This window comes from Solanum dulcamara, chromosome 3 (assembly GCF_947179165.1).
Source record: "Solanum dulcamara chromosome 3, daSolDulc1.2, whole genome shotgun sequence".
Lineage (NCBI taxonomy): Eukaryota > Viridiplantae > Streptophyta > Magnoliopsida > Solanales > Solanaceae > Solanum > Solanum dulcamara.
In genome coordinates, this window is record NC_077239.1 from 74,915,627 (window position 1) to 74,935,301 (window position 19,675).

A 19,675-nucleotide genomic window follows, 5' to 3' on the forward strand; every position below is an offset into this window, starting at 1 on the left:
ATGTATCAGATACATAACTTATGTATCACCAAAACTGAAAAAAAATTGAAATCGAAGTTGGTTTGAATTTATGCTATGTTTTTTTGGCTTGAATCTTCAACTTCACAACCGTTATTTTTTTAACCAAATTAATCCCATTAATTAGATTAGTAATTGATTTAAAGAACCAATCATCCCTTATATTAAGATATTATCCATAAATAGATGATCTTCATTAATTACTCATTAGATAATTGATGTATCAGATACAAAACTAATGTATCAGAAAAGTTGAAAAAAAAAGGGATATCGGGTAATTTTGATACAATGAGGGATGTATAGTAATTAGACTTTTTCATTATGGGATTTAGGTAAAGTTTACTTATTTTTAATAAGTACGGCAACTAAAATGAACCGGAGAAAGTAGTAGCCTCTATATTGTTTTTTTAATGATTCCTTTGCACTGCACCATAGTTGTTCATCCTTGAAATTTATAGCCGTGTGCCGTATTCATTTTGCAAGTGGAGTAATTTCTTCTCTGCTCCAACTTCATATGCCCAATATTTGTTCTTAACCACATATGGTGAAAATATAATCTCGTCATCCTGAAATAAAGTTTCAGATTTGAAGAGAGTGGAGAATTTCCCAACAGGAAGCGTTTCCCAAAATGAGCCCTGCATAAGTAACACAATGTGAATCTAAATTTTGAGCTAGGCTAATTCAGATACCATATGATTGATTAAACAAACAAAAACAAGTAGAAGCTTAGCTGAAAACTACGTGAATGTCTGATCAACTAATGTTGAAGAATCAAAAAAACTAAACCTTGATGGCTCTATCTCCTTCAAGTGCAAAGCGAACTTAAGAAACTCCTGTACTTACTTTATTCCAATTTAGTGAAGGTGTTTGATTAGACATAGAATGTAGAAACAAATGAAAAAACTTATGATCTAAAATAAGCCATAAACATTTATGTGACTATAATATCATTAAGGGTAAAATGAATATTTTAAAATTAAATTGTTACTAAATATAAAAATGTGATTTTTTTTTGAAATGAACTAAAAAGAAAAGAGCATCATATAAATTCAGATGAGAGGAGTAATCGGAGAGTTGAGTTCCACAACAAATTTTCTTACTAAAAAAATTACGGCTCTTCAACTCAAAAGCACGTAATATGACAAAATTCTGCAGTTATTTACAGATTCTAGCACTTGTTCGGAGCATGAACAGCAGAAACAAAGAAAATCTATGTATGCTTGAATTCCTCAAAAAAGGAACCACACTCATATTGCTCTAAAATGCAATATTTATGGAGGATCTGAAATAGGTACAACATTTTGAAGGATTCAAACAACATAGAAGAAAATGCAGGAGAAACCAAATGCTACTATGAATTCTATTGCCACCATGAGACTAATATTATCGTTCAGACGCCAACAAATGCCCGACACAGAGATTCCCAATGCTCCTTAGCAAGCCGAAGTCTCTCTACTCTCTCGGTCTGAAGGCGCTCTTTCCAATACACCGGGCAACTGTTCAAAATGTGGAAGTGAGTTAGAACTAGAAGAAGCAACAAGAGTGCACACCGTATAAATTACTCTGGAATTGATAGAACTAATCCGACCACGCATTACAGAAGAAAGAGTACCTTCTACTCAGTAGAATGTTAAGCTCTTCCAGATGCACAGCACCTTCATACACTCCTTCCTGAATCACACAACAAAAAATAAGAGATGAAGGTTAGGTCAAAAAACATTTACTATATAATACCAGCACAAAGTAAATCAGAATTGCAGAAGAAAAGCCAGTGCAGAGAAGCTAGAAAACAGAGAGATCAACCATAACCGAAAGACACTGTTGAATGTTAATTTCTTTTCCCACTTATGTCGATCACTAAAATAATGTTCTCAAGTTTCTTAAGAAGAGTATTCTTTGCATTGTTGAGCAGATTTTACAAAGCAGACACATCTTCATATTCCTCATGAGTTCAAAAGTACATGTGAAGTTTTCCTTGTTTCAGGGAATGGCGGAAAGCTGGTATATTGTAAACAGAGGAAACTAGTCCAGAGGCATATTTTGATTGAAGTAACTTGTTAATCCTCTCTGACGTGACAGTACTACTCAGTAGAAAACTGGTGCTCCTAACATATTATCACAAGTATGAGACTTTGCTAAATGTTCAAGTCACTGAATAAAGACCAAAAGTTTACTCACCTCTCGGCAGAGAGGGCATTTTTCCTTGTTATTTGCCGCATTCAGTCCATCAACTAAGGTCACTGATGCACCTTTGCAAGCACAGATATAGCAGAAGATATGACCACAAGTGAGAGATACTGGGTCAAACACGGTATCCTGCATAAACAGATGTATTTACAGCATTGTTCCATAAAAGATACAAACTTCCAAAGTTAATTTCTACTTTAATTTATCCTGCATGCTAAATGGATGATAAAATGATAAATCTAATCGGGAAGTTTCTGCAAGAATTGCTAGGATATAAGGCAGCATTTTTACTTGAAGAGCAAGTGATATGCTGAAACTTACAGAGATAACAATCTTTCAGCTAAACTACAATAACTACTGATGACATGCAACAGAATTTGAAGTCAAAACAACAAGAGATGCATCTCCAGCACGAAGTTTAAGAATGATAGAAAGACTTTTGAAACTTGTGGTCTAAAACAAGTCTTACATATTTGTATGGCTATAAATCATCTCATTGAAGTAAAATGAAAAGTTTAAGTGGTTACTAAATACGGTATAAAATATCATTCTTTTTGGGACTGACTAAAGAGAGGAAAGAGTGACAGAAATTGGGACAGAGGGAGTAATAGGTAAAGAGGCTGATATTCTTATTTCAAAAAATACATATGCGGTCCCTTAAACTTGTTTGGATTTTTCACTTCAACACCTAAATTAAGGATTGTACCTATTGAAAACCTAATGTTATTGAATATGTACTCATTAGACACATGATGCTGGCATGGAACTGTGTGTGTTTCACATATCATTTGAGACATGATTTTACTTTTAGATTAGGATTTCCAAGATAATGATTTCATTGCTCAAATGAGCATTTTAATTGGATGATTGTGGGGGAGGGGGGGGGGGGGGATGATAAATTATTAAGGTAATTTGACATGAATACTTTATTAGGATGTTCATTTTTGGAGGAAAAAGACATTCAACTTATAGGCTCACAATCAGAAATCCGAAATAACCAAACCTTAATCATTCTTACTCAAAATTAAGCAAGAATTTTGGACTCCAATAGATTGTATTAGTAGGTGGATATCCTATTATTTATCTAGTGCACTCGACGTGAGATAAAAAGACCGTAATCCAGTTCATAATACGAGGATAATACCCCAATTCTGGGGGATACAATACCCAAGCAACCCAACATGGGAACTAAACAACATCCGTTGGATTGCAGGTTTCATAGTATAGTATCTGGAATTAGACACATAACAACTAAAACACTAATACAACCTACAAAAAGTTCAAGAGCCAGAGAATAAATATATCTCAATCTGAACAAGGAGATCATTTAAAAGTGTGCAACTTCAAAATGATTACTTTGACTAGGTCTTAGGCTACAAATTGTAACCAACTTATCACTGGGTCAGGTGCGGGATAAATTGATTAAAGACTAGAGAAGAACCATTTGTCACTGTCGCTAAGAACAAGCAGACACCAAATAACAGAGTTTCACACTATATTGACAGCCCATGCAAAGGTTTCGATTCACTAAATTTGAAGCTGAGGCTTGCATATGCAAAGGTTTTAATTGTTAAGCAACAGTAAGATAATTTCTCTTTATTACAGCAAATGCGACGTGTCTTAAACCACACAGATGATCAACTTAGCCTTCTACAGTATGGTGTTTCAAGCGAATTTTTGACTGTGATACTTAATTTTAAAGGGATTTTTTTTTGGTGGTGGTGAGGTAATTTTGGATGATAATATAAAAGACAAGATATAGAGAAAGAGCGAGTACGTACCAAGCAAATTGAACAGGTCAAATCAATATCAAGCTTGATAGAATCAAAGAGCTCACAAGTGAGAGATGGTTTTCCTTCATTGAATATCAGGAAGCAACCATCAAAAAGTGCAAGAGCCTTCTCATTTTTTGCCTTATTTTCTCTCAAATTGATGCGAAAAGCCATAAGTTCACACAGCCAGGGGGATTGAAGGATCTCAACATGCATACTTTGAGCTTGTGACTTGAATGCCTGGCCTTGCTTAGAATAGTGAATCTACAGATAGAGAGGAGTAGTTAATAAAGGAAGCAAGACTCAGTTAGCATGTTGAATTAATAGTCCAAAAGGGAAATACCTTGTCATATTTCTTAAGTATTTTACGCACGGCAATTGCATTGATTATAGCATAGGTGACTAAATCTTTTCCTTCTTGAACTAAAGCAATATGGTTTCCTTGTATTTTTTCTTTGAGCAAGATAAGATACTTGCGGAAACCCGATGAGAGATGCAACTCAAGCAATCTCTGTGCACGTTTATTGAAGCTCCCAACCACTTCAGACATCTCCTTAAGGAGAGATGGAAAAAAACTTCCATCACAAACTACAGAGAAGAGGAAAACTTATTAGAACCTTATAGTGATACTGATATGAGATATATAAAGAAACAAAGACGAAGTTCTAGATTTTACAAGATTAAACATTGTTCTAATGCATAAATTGTCAAAAACTTCAAAAGGGTAGGAATTTCTTGGTTTCTTTTTTTACAAAAATCAAGCTATCATGTATTAAGTTAATCCGAAACATGACAGACACTAGATTCAAGAATGCAACTGAAGCAGTAAATAATGCTCATCAGAGATGCAATAACCAGAGATTCTAAATATGTTAAAGCAATGTAACTCAATAGATTAATCAGAACCTTATACTGATAATTGGTATAAAACATACTATGAAACAAAAAGAAAACTTTTTGATTTTACAAGCTTTAAAAGTTATCCTAGTGCATATATTGTCAAGTACTCCAAAAGGGGTGAATTTCTTCGTTTTCTTTTACCAAATTCAATTCATTAAAACTAGATTAATTTGAAAATGGGACGAAAGCCAAATCCCAGGTGAAACTAATGCAGCAAATATGCTCACGAGATGTAATCAACATGAAATTCCATGTATGCTTAAGCAATATAAGTCGATAAACTACTTAGAAGTCAGAGCTGAGGGTCTATCGGAAATAGCCTCCCTATCTCACAAGGTAGGGGTATCACAAGGCAGGGTAAAGTCTGCGTATACTCTACCCTCTCGGCCCCACAAAATTATACAGGGTTGTTGTTGTAGACTAAGTTAGAACCTTATAAAATGACAGAGATAAAATATACTAGTACAAAAACAACAAGAAAGTTCATTGATTTTACAGGTTTTAAAGTTGCTTCTGTGCATAAATTGTCAAAATCCCCAAAGGGGATGATTTCCCCCCCTATTTTACCAAATTAAGCTATCCTATAAAAAAATTTGAATATGGAAATGACACAAAAGCAGCAAAGATGCTCATCAGAGATGAACCAACTACACATCTGTATATGTTTAAGCAATTTTAAACTCAAAAAAATAATCGTGTAGAAGCAATGAGAGAAATTATGCATTTACAAATTTGTTTTAGCGCAAATATTATCAAAAACACAAAAGGTGGCAAAGTCATTCACTCCTTTTTTCGGAGGGTTGCCAACTTTAAGATTACCTATACAAAAATCATTTGAACATGCAACAATAGATGAAGCTAAAACAGCAAAGGTGACCATCAGAGATGAATCAATTTTAAACCCATCAGATAAACATGTATAAGCAAACACAGAATTTATGCATTTACCAGTTTTAAAGTTGTCCTAGTGCATGTATTGTCAAAGAAGTCAAAAAGGGCAAACTAATTTACTTTTTTCTTTTTTACACCAAATTTAAGCTATCCATTTTTTTTTAGTAACCGTGGTGTCTGGGCCAATTTGCGAACAAATCAACTAACTCCATGAGATACCTGCCGCCTTCTGCCAGCAACAACTCTATCCACCAAGGTTAGGCCAGATGAGAGAAAATCGCCTATATTTTTGTATGTGAACTTTAAACCAGAGATCTCATGATTCTTAACTCAATAGAAATTTATGCGTTTACCAGTATTACAGTTGTCCTACTTACATTAATTCCACTAGACATCCACCAAGACTAGGATAGATGAAAAAAAAAATCAGCTAATATTTTAATTTCTGCTGGAATTTGAACCTAAGACCTTGTGATTCTTAACCAAATTTAAGCTACCCTATACAAAATAATTCGAAATCAACCATAGATTTACATAAATTTAAGCAATTACAGTATAATATAACCGATCAAACAAACCAGAACATTGATGCTGGGAACAAGTGGAGCTGTCATGGAGATTATTGTTATCTGCAGGTGGACCAACACCAACACTTCGTGACTGATGGCATTTTCGACATTTCTTCAAAATTTTCTTTAATTTCTTAAGACCTACACGCGGCAATTTCTTATTCTGGCATTGCCCTTCCATAAACTCTTCATATTTCTTGCAGAATTTCATCTTCAAAATTCAAAAATTGTTCCAAATCTGAAGAATTTTCCGACAAAAAAAAAAAGATTTAGAGGTATGAACACTTATTAGTGAAAAAATTACTGAAAAATGAAAAATCTCTGTTTGTTTTTCGTCTTTATCTCTATCCGTCAATGGCGGAAACAGTGACACATGACATTTGTGATGATCACAGACAAATTAATTTTTCTTTTTAAATTTTTTTTTGTTGAGAAATTCACGGGATAGAAAAAAAAAAAAGGATTTCGAAAACTGGGAAAAGTTGTTAAGCATTGCGGTATTTATAAAGGGCGGTGGGTCCGTCAAGGTGGAGTTTCGATTTGAATTTTGTATGATATTATAAAGGCAATTTGCCAAAATAAGTATAAGTTAATTATGTCTTTAACAAAGTCGAATATTGGATTATCTGAATTTAAGTAGCTTTTTAAAGTATATAAGTGATGAAAAACGTTTTTTAACAGCTAGAGTTTGGTTTTTGTAAACAGGAGTTTGACCATGTTTTATTATAAATAAATAAATAATATATATGAATATTTAAAAATTAGAATAAATCAATTAAAGTTGTTTTTGAATTTTTGTGAATAATTTAGAGAGGAAATAGTTTTTTTGTTGTTTTGGGAATTTCTGGAAATTCTTGAAAAAAAAAGAGAAAATAGTATTTTCTGAGTTTTTATGATCAAACGTATTTTTTAGAGTTCAAATCCGAAAAAAGTTAAAAAAATTCAAGAAACACCATCTAAAATAAATAGCTATGTATTTGGATAGAAGTGTTGAAACGAAAGAAAAAAAAAAGACTTTTAAGAGGTCATTTTGAAGCTGATTGAAAACTAAATTATTTATGTATTAAACCTCGCAAAAGTAATACAATGTTTGATAGCATTCTTTTGCTATGTATAATTTTTTAAATTTATCTCTTGTATGGTGTTTGATTTACAATTTAGAAATTTGCATAAATATTTTATAAATTTATGATAAAAAATAAGTCATAATTTTTTTTGTAGCTATAAATTATTTCATTACGCATAAAATGAGATTGTCCCAATTTATGTGGTATGTATGACTTAACACAAAATTTAAAAAAGAAATGAAGACTTTTGAAATTGTGATCTAAAATCAACCTTAAATATTTGCGCAGTTATAATTTATAAATCATTTCATTAAGGATAAAAAATAAATAAATTTTGAAGTTAAATTATTTTTAATTATAAAAATATGACTATTTTTTTGCAGTGTGTCATATAAATTAAAACAGAGAAAAAACTAAATATAAAAAGATGTCAATTTTCTTTATAATTAATTAAAAAAATAAAGTATCACATAAATTGAGCCGTGAATTAATTCTTAACATTATACACGAAACAACCAACAAAAATAATTTTTTCATAATAAATGTCTCTCTATTTGAAGGCTAATTCAAAATTTAAGGTCAATTAGTAGTACTTGATATAGTATATGGTAAGTTGAAAGTAAAGTACTTGATATTAGTACAATGAAGGATCGTATCGTTCAAAAAATTTACTATCTTAGCGTGAATTCAAATGCGTAAAATTTAATTTTTTTTTGTGTGAAATAAAAAGTGTCAAGTAAATGAGATATATGTTGTAAATTAAATTGGCAAAAGAACAAATAAAAGATAAAGAGGAGAACAAAGATATAGGAGAAAGGAGCAGAAGAGAAAAGCAGAATATGTAAATGTTTGTATTTCGATGCCTTCATCACTTCATTTACATGCCTGCAATATATAGGCAAAAGATAGGCTAGAAAGAGAGGAAATCAGTGGGTTGCCCACTGATCAATGGCCCCCACTTATATAAAAAAATCCACCTAACATCCACTAATCTTTCTAACACTCCCCCTTGGATGTCCACGTGTAATGTGCTTCCATAGATGTTGTGTCTACATATCTGGTAATACGCCTTAATTGCTGCCTCATTAAAAACCTTACCAGAAAAAACAATGGGACAAAACCTTGGTTAAGGAAAAAAGAGTGCAGCGCGTACCCCCCCTGATGAAATCTTCATTTGATATTTTGGAGACGGCGCATTCCAACTTTATATCTTAATTTCTCAAAAGTTGATGTTGGTAATGCCTTTGTGAATAAATCTGTAAGATTATCACTTGAACGAACTTGTTGTACATCAATTTCACCATTCTTCTGAAGATCGTGTGTGAAAAATAATTTTGGTGAAATATGTTTCGTTCTGTCTCCTTTTATGAAACCACCTTTCAATTGAGCTATGCACGCGGCATTGTCTTCGAATATAATTGTGGGTATTTTAACATTATTTTCAAGACCACATCTTTCTTTGATGAACTGTATCATCGATCTCAACCACACACATTCTCTACTTGCTTCATGAATTGCTATTATTTCAGCATGATTTGAAGAAGTAGCAACAATGGACTGTTTTGTAGATCGCCATGATATAGCAGTCCCACCGTGTGTAAACAGAGAACCTGTCTGAGATCGAGCTTTATGTGGGTCTGATAAATAACCTGCATCTGCATAACCAATAAGGTCTGCACAACCTTTGTTAGTATAAAACAAACCCATATCAATAGTACCCTTCAGGTATCGCAAAATATGTTTGATACCATTTCAATGCCTTCGCGTTGGGAATGAACTATATCTTGCCAGCAAATTAACAGAAAATGTTATATCAGGCCTGATTGCATTAGTAAGGTACATAAGTGCACCAATAGCACTGAGATATGATACTTCAGAACCAAGAAGTTCTTCATCCTCTTCTGAAGGTCGAAATGGATCTTTTTTCACTTCAAGTGATCGAATAACCATTGGAGTACTTAATGGATGTGCTTTGTCCATGTAAAATCTTTTTAAGATTTTCTCAGTGTAGACAGATTGATGGACAAAAACTCCGTCTGCTAAATGTTCAATTTGCAAACCTAGACAAAGTTTTGTCTTTCCAAGGTCTTTCATTTCAAATTCTTTCTTTAGATATTCAATTTCCTTTTGGACCTCTTCAGGGGTTCAAATGAGATTTATGTCATCAACATAAACAGCGAGTATAACAAACTCTGATTCCGTTTTCTTAATAAAAACACATGGACAAATAACATCATTAATATAACCTTCATTTATTAAGTACTCACTTAGGCGATTATACCACATGCGCCCTGATTATTTCAGACCATATAATGATCTTTGGAGTTTTATTGAGTATACTTCCCGAGACTTTTTACATGCTTCAGGCAATTTTAATCCTTCTGGGATTTTCATGTAAATTTCATTATCAAGTGAACCATAAAGGTAAGCTGTAACCACATTCATTAGGTGTATTTCAAGATTTTTATGTACAGCTAAACTGATGAGATATCGAAATGTTATTCCATCCATAACCGGTGAATATGTTTCTTCATAGTTGACTCCGGGTCTTTGAGAGAATCCTTGTGCAACATGGCGTGCCTTATATCTTACAATTTCATTTCTCTCATTTCGTTTTCTAACAAAAACCCATTTATAACCAACTGGTTTTACACCTACAGGGGTTTGGACTACAGGTCCAAAAACCTCACGTTTAGCAAGTGAGTCTAATTCTGATTGAATTGCCTTTTGCCGTTCTGGCCAATCACATCTACGTCGACAATCTTCGACGGATTTAGGTTCAAGACTTTCATTATCTTGCATGAGGTTAATTGCAACATTATATGCAAAAATATTATCCACAGTAATTTTTGATCGATCTAAATTTATCTCATCACCGGTAGAACTTATTGAAAGTTCTTCATTCACTTGAGTCTCGGGTTCACTGATTTCTTCAGGAATATCAGGATTACTCAAACCTTGACCTTCTTCAGGAAGTTCGTGTGTAGTATCATCTTTATTATTTCTTACGCTTCTTTTTCTAGGATTTTTATCCTTTGAACCCAACGGTCTACCACGCTTCTGGCGTGTTTGGGATTCAGAAGCTATGATACTTGTAAATGGTCCTTTTGGGACATCAATTCGGATAGGTACATTCACTGCAGGGATATGTGACTTAGTTATCCGTTTCAAATCAGTAAATGCATCTGGCATTTGATTTGCTATTTTTTGTAAGTGGATGATCTTCTGGACCTCCTGCTCACATGTGCGGGTGCGTGGATCAAAATGTGATAGTGATGAAATTTTCCACGCAATTTCTTTTTCTTTTTCGGGTTCCTTTTTCTCTCCCCCTAATGGCGAGAAAATTGTTTCATCAAACCGACAATCTGCAAATCGAGCAGTGAATAAGTCTCCAGTCAATGGTTCAAGGTATCTAATTATGGAGGGTGAGTCAAACCCGACATATATACCCAACCTTCGTTGAGGGACCATTTTTGTACGTTGTGGTGGTGCTACAGACACGTATACCGCACAACCAAAAATTCTTAAATGGGCTATATTTGGTTCATGACCAAATACTAATTTTGACGGAGAGTATTTATTATAATGTGTCGGTCTTAGACGTACAAGTGCTGCTGCATGTAAGATAGCATGACCCCAAAAAGTAATTGACAATTTTATTTTCATTAGTAAAGGTCTTGCTATTAATTGTAGGCGCTTAATAAATGACTCTGGAAGGCCATTTTGAGTATGAACATGAGCAACAGGATGTTCAATTTTTATCCCAATTGATAAGCAATAATCATTAAATGCTTGGGATATAAATTCTCCAGCATTATCAAGGCGAATGGCCTTAATTGGATAATCTGGGAATTGCGCTCTCAATCTTATTATTTGTGCTAACAACTTTGCAAACGCTAGGTTGCGAGATGATAATAAGCACACATGAGACCATCTATATGATGCATCTATTAGGACCATAAAATATCTAAACAATCCACTAGGTGGATGAATAGATCCACATATATCTCCATGTATACGCTCTAAAAAGTCAGGAGATTCGATGCCAACCTTCAGGGTCGATGGTCTGGCAATTAATTTGCCTTGATAACAAGCAGCACATGAAAATTCATCATTTGTAAGAATCTTCTGGTTCTTTAGCGGATGTCCAGTTGAATTTTCAAGAATTCGTCTCATCATTATTGATCCAGAATGACCTATTCGATCATGCTATAGCACAAATGTATTTGGATCAGTAAACTTCTGGTTTACGATCATATGTGCTTCAATTGCACTAATTTTTGCATAATATAGGCCAGATGACAAAGTTGGTAATTTTTCCAAAATATATTTCTGGCCTGAGACACTCTTGGTTATACCAAGATATTCAATATTTATTTCATTTAGTGTCTCAACATGATATCCATTTATGCAGATATTTTTAAAACTTAACAAGTTTCTTGGAGATTTAGAAGAAAATAGTGCATCTTCTATAACAATTTTTGTTCCCTTAGGCAGAATTATAGTAGCTCTTCCGGAGCCTTCTATCATTTTTGAATTACCAGAAATTATAGTAGCATTAGCTTTTCTTCTAAGTAAATTGGAAAAATATTTCTCGTCTTTAAATATAGCATGGGTTGTTTCACTATCAATTACACAAATATCCTCGTGATTTATCATTGATCCAAACAAGATTTGAGTCATTTCCATATTTTCTTCACAAAGAAAGAAAGTAAATATTATAATTAATACATAATTTATTATACAAAATTTTATTTTATTACATGGATCTAGAAAAATACAAACATAATATTTAATACATACAACAACAAAGAGAATTGTTTAAATATTATCGGGCTTATCAACATTCATATTTACTTCTGAAAAATTAAAGAAATCAGCTACATCCAGATGCATGGGCTCAATATTGTCCTCAGAGATAAAATTTGTCTCTGAATTATTTTCTGCCCTCTTTAACGATGCCTGATATAGCTGAACCAAGCGTTTTGATGACCGGTAAATACGCGACCAGTGCCCCACACCTCCACATCTATGATATATTATTTCTAAATTATTCTTCGGTAAAGCTTCTGGCTTTTTACCCTGCCTTTTATATTGCTGGTTATTTCTCGGTGCCAGCCGAGCATCATGATTAAAATTTCTTCTTTGACTACGACCACGACCACGACCACGACTGGGGCCATGGCCTCTTTCTCGTTGGTTAGAATTTGCCTGATTCACTTCAGGGAGTGGCAAAGAACCAACTGGCTGACTATCATGATTTTTCATTAATAGTTCATTATGTCTTTCAGCAATAAAAAGGTGAGAAAGTAATTCAGAATATTTTTTAAAGCCTTTTTCACGATATTGCTGCTGCAGTAGCATATTCGCGGGTGGAAATGTGGAGTATGTTTTTTCAAGTTTATCTTGTTCCGTGATTTCATCTCCGCATAAAGTTAACTGAGCTATAATTCTAAATAAAGCAGAATTATATTCAGTTATATTTTTAAAGTCCATCAGTCTCAGATTTAACCAGTCATAACGTGCTTGTGGAAACATGACCAACTTCAGGTGGTCATACCTTTCTTTTAAATTTTTCCACAATTTCAAGGGATCTTTTAATGTAAGATATTGTAATTTAAGACTCTCGTCAAGATGGTGGCGGAGGAAAATCATAGCTTTTGCACGGTCTTGACTAGATGCCGTGTTATCATCTTTGATGGTGTCTGCCAGACCCATCGATTCAAGATGAATTTCGGCATCTAGTGCCCATGAGGAGTAATCTTTTCCAGAGATATCCAAAGCAACAAATTCAATTTTTGAAATATTTGCCATTTTATGAAAAGAAAATTAAATAAAATTCTTACCGCTTTTTGTTACCTTCAAAAACAAATAGCCGGAGCCTCGTGCTGATAACGTGTTGTAAATTAAATTGGCAAAAGAACAAATAAAAGATAAAGAGGAGAACAAAGATATAGGAGAAAGGAGCAGAAGAGAAAAGCAGAATATGTAAATGTTTGTATTTCGATGCCTTCATCACTTCATTTACATGCCTGCAATATATAGGCAAAAGATAGGCTAGAAAGAGAGGAAATCAGTGGGTTGCCCACTTATCAGTGGGCCCCACTTATATAAAAAAAATCCACCTAACATTCACTAATCTTTCTAACAATATATAATAAATTTTTACTATATTATTAATTGTTAAAACAGTTTTGGTCAACCGTACCATTTCAAAGTCAAAAGTGCAATTTTTTTCCCTCGAAAAGAAAATTGAGTTGTTTAACCAAATTTTTGGGAAAAAATTAAATGTTTTTAAGCTAGAAATTGTTCTCAAAGGAAGAGAACTTTTTCTCACGAGCATTTTTGGAATATTAACCAAAGCTCAAGCACAAAATACTGATTTAATATTGAAAAAAATATATTTTTCAAATTTATTAGCCAAATATAAAATGTTATTCTCAATTATATTTTTCCAAAAGCATTTTACAAATAAACAAATTGAATTTAGAAGTTTGACCAAACTAATAATTAATAATTAAATGTGTTAGTTATAAAGGAATTGTAATATATAACTTATTTAATAGATAAGGTAATATTAAAATGAGTATATAAAAATAAAATATAACTTATTCAAAAATGAATTATGCATGAATTGTTATTTAGGGATTATTTATTGGGAAACTCACATAAATCACATAGTGTAAAAGGCTAATTATCATTTTTCCTACCCTTTTTCAATTCACAGAAATCCCTTAAAAATATGGTAATCCGGATACATTAGTTCAGTAATCTGGATATATTAATTCAGTAATTCAGATACATTAATTAGGATTTTATGTATCAGCAGATAACATTTAAAGCATGATACATTGAACATAGAGATAATTTATGAATAAGAATTAATGTATCCGGATTACTAAATTAATGTCTCCGGATTACTGAATTAATGTATCCGAATGAAAAAGAAGGAATTTTTGTATTTTTTTTTTCGAAATGGATGAGAGTAATGAAAAATATGATAAATAAAGGAGTCTAATTAGGTAATTTTTCCCATTATTTATTGTAAGTGCATTTTAATTTTCAAATGCTCTTATTATTATCATGTTATCATGCATATAATAGTGAATTTGTCAATCTAATACTTAAAAGATCTTGCAGTATAGACATGTTCAATTACTTTGATCTTTTCTCTTGGAATAAAATTAATTATTAGTTATATGCTTCTAAAATGATAGTGGTAAGGAAAAAAAACTATTTAATCTTTTTTGTTTCATTTTCTTGTGACACTTGTGGAACCAATTAAAATCATGATCAACAAGGAAAACTATTGGGGACTTAATTTGACCCAAAATAAAATATGCTTAAAGATAATTAATGAAACAAGAAAATATAATATATAAAATAGAAAACAAAATGTAAGACCAAAGTTTCATAGGATGCCTAAGCTGTCTGTCATTGTTAATTTGTCATCATAAATTGAATGCTTCTTGCCCAAAAATTGCATTAGAAAAGAACTAATTGCATCTATTTAAAATGTTCTTGCATTTTATGTTTTTAGTCAAAAACTTGATGAGGAAGTAACTAAAAAAAATTTAATGCATGAGTTTGGTTTAATGGTCAACAAAAGTCGGAATGAAGTATGAGGTCTCAAATTTAAATTTTAATGAAAATAATAATAAAATTTGACAAAGGAATGCAAAAACGTAAAAAACAAATATCTCGAGCGAGACTTGAACCCGCAAAAAATGGGCTACACATTAAATTATAGTAAAAGAACACTTGTGCTCTCAAAAGAGAAATTATTTACAAGTGACTATCCCTTACTTTCATATTCCTCTATTTTTAACTACTAATTTGCATTTAAACGCTACTTAATTACTCTTTAATACCGTTAGAGTAAATATATAACAGACAATATTTCAATAAAAAACTGTTCAAATACTGTTTGATATCATCAAAGCAATAGTATTTTATGTTGCATGTTCTAGTCGTTTACCGTGCTCCTTCCTAGTGGTTGACATGTAAGTTATCAAATGCTTCAACCCATGTTCCCTCCCCAAAACCAAAAGAAAAATTCATGAAAAAAAAAAGAAGACGACTTCAGACTATATGTTGGACAGAAAAATATCTATATCTATTTTTTCATGTTAAGTAATACTTAGGAGTATTAGTTTAATCATTCATGTTAAGTAATACTCAGGAGTATTAGTTTATCATGATTAAGTAAAAACAATTAAATCTATTATATATTTATTGAATCGATATAAAACGTCAGATATAAATAAAAAGTTTCACATATTCTAATTTAGCTTCCTCTCTTTTTCCAAATGACTTAAAGGGATAGAAGAAGTGTTATACACTGAATATATATTATGATACATTTAAAAATTGAATATAGTTTGACTATACATGAAATATATACTGATTATACATGTTTATACAACGAATAATTAATTTTTTTGATAATTATTTATGCAAAATGACCATGTCACATAATTATCCCTAAAAACTATTTATACTAAAAAAAACAATTTGAAGTCTATCTAGATCTTTCTTCTCCTTCAAACACTAAATAAATAAATAAATAAATAAATAAAATGTTCAAGCAGAGTTGTGTATACGCAAAGTTGCAAGTTGCAAGTTGCAACCGTACGTAGTGCGTTAAAACACATTGTGGACAACGTCTCAAGGAAATCCAAAAGCAAAATATGCAAATTACATTCCTAGGGGTGTAAGTACGTACAGATGTTCACGCGTCAAGTTTGGATCGGTTATTGATCAAAATTAAAATTAAATTAATTTAATCAGTCTTAAAATTATTAAAATCAAATCAAACCAATTAAAATATACATTCATTGGTTTGGTTGTCATCGATTTTAATTTGGTTATTCGGTTATTAATCATACACAAAATAAAAGAAACGATTCATTCAACAGAGAAAAAAAGACAATAATTCATTCAAAAATAATAATTTATCTTTGTACCATTTTGAATCTTATAATTCTTATATCCGAACTTTTAATTATGTTTAACTTCCTGCATATATTGTTAGCTAATCCAATGAACTAAGCAACATAAACTTACTGAATAATGCATAAGCGAATGTTATGGTTGTATAAATAAAAGGCGTATCATACTTTACTATTTTAAACTAGTGTGTTGTATTTTTTAAATAAAAAAGTGTTCATAAAAAATAATATACTATGTATATATAAATATAAAAAGATATGTATCTAATTTGTCGGTTCGGTTATTTCTTCAATTTTTTGAACAAAATCAAAACCAAAACCAAATCAAATATTATCGATTTTTAAAGATGTAAAATCAAATCAAAATAAAAAATCGATTTGATTTGGTTTTTTGATTTGAATCTTTTTACCCAAACCGTGAACACCCCTAGTTGTAAGTATATTCAAACATAAACATTAATAAATTTAAAATGTATAGTCACACATATAATAAGTTTGTATACAAAACAATTAAAAAAAAGATAGCTCGATGCACAAAACATCATACATTAGCAAAGTTTAAAGAAGAAACGCACAAAAAAGGATGTGAAATAAATAATCTATCGTATATAAATATTAATAATTGCTGCCACGATTCGAATCTAAAGTTACACTAAGACAAATATATTTCCCTAAATCATTAATTATTTATCAATTATTTTTCAAAAAGTTGCATGTAAAATCCCCATCTAAGGATTATGCTTTTAAATAAATTGGAAGAGTTGTTCACCTTTCCACCTCAGTTAATGGTGGCTATTGATTAACCTTTGGATCAAATAGAAGAACAAATCAAGTTTTATCCTTCACTCCATATGAATTTTAAGGAAAACAAAATGAAAGAAAAAATCACATGTCATTGTCATGTCAGGCCTCCTATTAGTATGTAGAATTTTATCAATCGACATAATTTATATTATATGTCGTTTAGGCTATGAAATTATGATAATTTTAATGAAAGAAGTAAGTCACCTGTCATGTCATATCATGTCAGGCCTCATAGTATGTAGAATTTTATCAATCGACATAATTTACATTATATGTCGGTTAGGCTATGAAATTATAATAATTTTAAGGCATTATTCTTGTCCTTAATCAATATTTATTTTATATGATTTTCAAGTGATGACAATATGTTCCATATAAACATATATATTATCTTTTAGAAAAGATGTAAGCTCATAATATATAATATTTTTTTTGTGCGTACAAGTGACAAACATCCCTTAATAAAGAGTATCTCCACCACGAGATATTTATGAGAGATTTGATTTTGTATCCCTTTATAAATTTGTTTTTAATTTTATCTCATTTTTATAGAAAATTTTTATTTTATACATAAAATGTCTGATTTTTTTTCTAATTAATTTGTGATAAAGTGACCATAAAGGATAATTTCCACGGCATTCATGCATATATGTTTTTTTAAAAAGTATTATATTGTATGGTGAAAATACTTGTGAATCTAAAGATATTAATGGTTGGTCTCACAATTGACTAGATCTTAAATTAGATATGGGTGGTTGAAAAGCAGCATTTTAGTGCTGAAATTGCTCATTTCATCATTTGCTATGGCTATGACTAATGGACTATACTACATTAATCCTTTTAATTTTGTAAAAAATATTACATTAATCTAAACACAAACAGACCATTCTTGGTGGGAAGTCCACTAAACTTAATCAGTGCATCCCAATTCTGTTTTTAAATAGTCTTTTTATTCACCTCATCTTCAACTTACCATCAATTAACAAACAGGGTCAAAAATTCCCTGAACCATACGAAAAGATTTAAAAATATAATTTATTCATTTTTTGGTCTAAAAATATCCTTCTAGTCACCTTTTGGTTTAAAAATACCCTTTCATTTACCTTTTTGACTCATTATTATCCTGAAACTAACAACCCTCTCTTTATTTTTTATTTTTTAAATATATTTATCATGTGTCATTTTCATATTAAATGAAATAAAAATCCTACCTCCACTAATTATTTTTCATAATTTATCTAAGTCAAAAAAATATACCTCTTCAAGACCCCCCCCCCCCGCCCCCCCTTCCATTTTTTTTAAAGAAAAAAGCTACATTGATGAACAAGATTATAATTTTTTTATCCGGTTAACCAGAAAAAAAAGACTAGATTTTTTTAGTTCTTGACTTAATTTTTCTTTTCTGTTTAATAATACTGATTTTTTTACAATATGTATAAATAAAATAAATAAAAGATTTTAGTTATACGTGTAAATAAATTATTTTTAGTTATTACAAGATAGTTAAGAATTATTTAAAACTAAATTAGTCATTACAAAATAGTTAATAATAAATAAATATTTTTTTAGTTATTACAAGATAGTTTTTAGATAGTTATTGTAACACTATGTAATAATATGCATAACTAAAAGATTTTAAAAAAAATTCAATTTTTTCCTCATAATTTATCCAAACCAAAACAATATACATGTTTGATGACCATAAAAAACTAAATTAAAAAAAAAACTACCGCAAATAAAAAAACTATTTTAAAAATATTTTCTCCATAATTTATCCAAATCAAAACAATATCCTTCTTCATGATCCCAAAACAAACTTAAAAAAAATAAGAAGAAAAAGCTACAACAACAAAAAATTGTTAGATTTTTTTAAAAAAAAATTTAGGGTCTTGAAGAGGTATATTGTTTTTGGCTTAGATAAATTATGAAAAAAATTAATGGAGGTGAAATTTTTATTTCATCCAATAAGAAAATGACACATAAAAAATAAAAAGAGTGTTGTTATTTTCAAGGGTTATAGTGAGCCAAAAAAATAAATGTAAGAGTATTTTTAGACCAAAAGATGAGTAAAAAAGTATTTTAGACCAAAAGGTGGATGAAGGATATTTTTAAACCTTTTCCTATAGTTGTGGTGAAACGTTTCTTCATTTTTAATTAAAGATTTTGAATTTAAACCTTGAATATAGATTTTTGAAAGTTAGAAAGCAATTAATTCTCTCTTAAATTATTCTTATATGATATGAATCCAAATGAATCAAGATTTCAATACATTATACACATATCGAACAACTGATACACACTCCCATCCTCACTTCCACCCTACATAAATAAATAAATATGGCTAGAAGTAGAATGACTTATGACTTTTATTATTTATTTTTATTTTTTTGAAAACGTGTCTAATTAGTCGAAGTATGAATTTATGTGTTAGTTCAGATTCTAGATTTTTTTTTCTTTATTCAGGTATTATTACCTATATAATGCCTATTTATTTGGTGTTAAGAATTTTGCTAACG

At 30.9% G+C, this 19,675-nt stretch overlaps 1 protein-coding gene across 1 annotated transcript; it reads right to left on the minus strand.

The window, feature by feature from the left end:
* Positions 1-1,092: 1,092 nt before the first annotated feature.
* On the minus strand, positions 1,093-6,789 carry LOC129882935 (probable E3 ubiquitin-protein ligase BAH1-like 1). The gene is made up of 6 exons (XM_055957442.1): positions 6,347-6,789; positions 4,321-4,565; positions 3,987-4,241; positions 2,197-2,334; positions 1,631-1,689; positions 1,093-1,514 (listed from the first exon to the last, which is right to left on the minus strand). The coding sequence occupies exons 1-6, from the start codon at positions 6,546-6,548 to the stop codon at positions 1,409-1,411; spliced, it is 1,005 nt and encodes a 334-aa protein (XP_055813417.1). The 5' UTR covers positions 6,549-6,789; the 3' UTR covers positions 1,093-1,408.
* Positions 6,790-19,675: the final 12,886 nt, after the last annotated feature.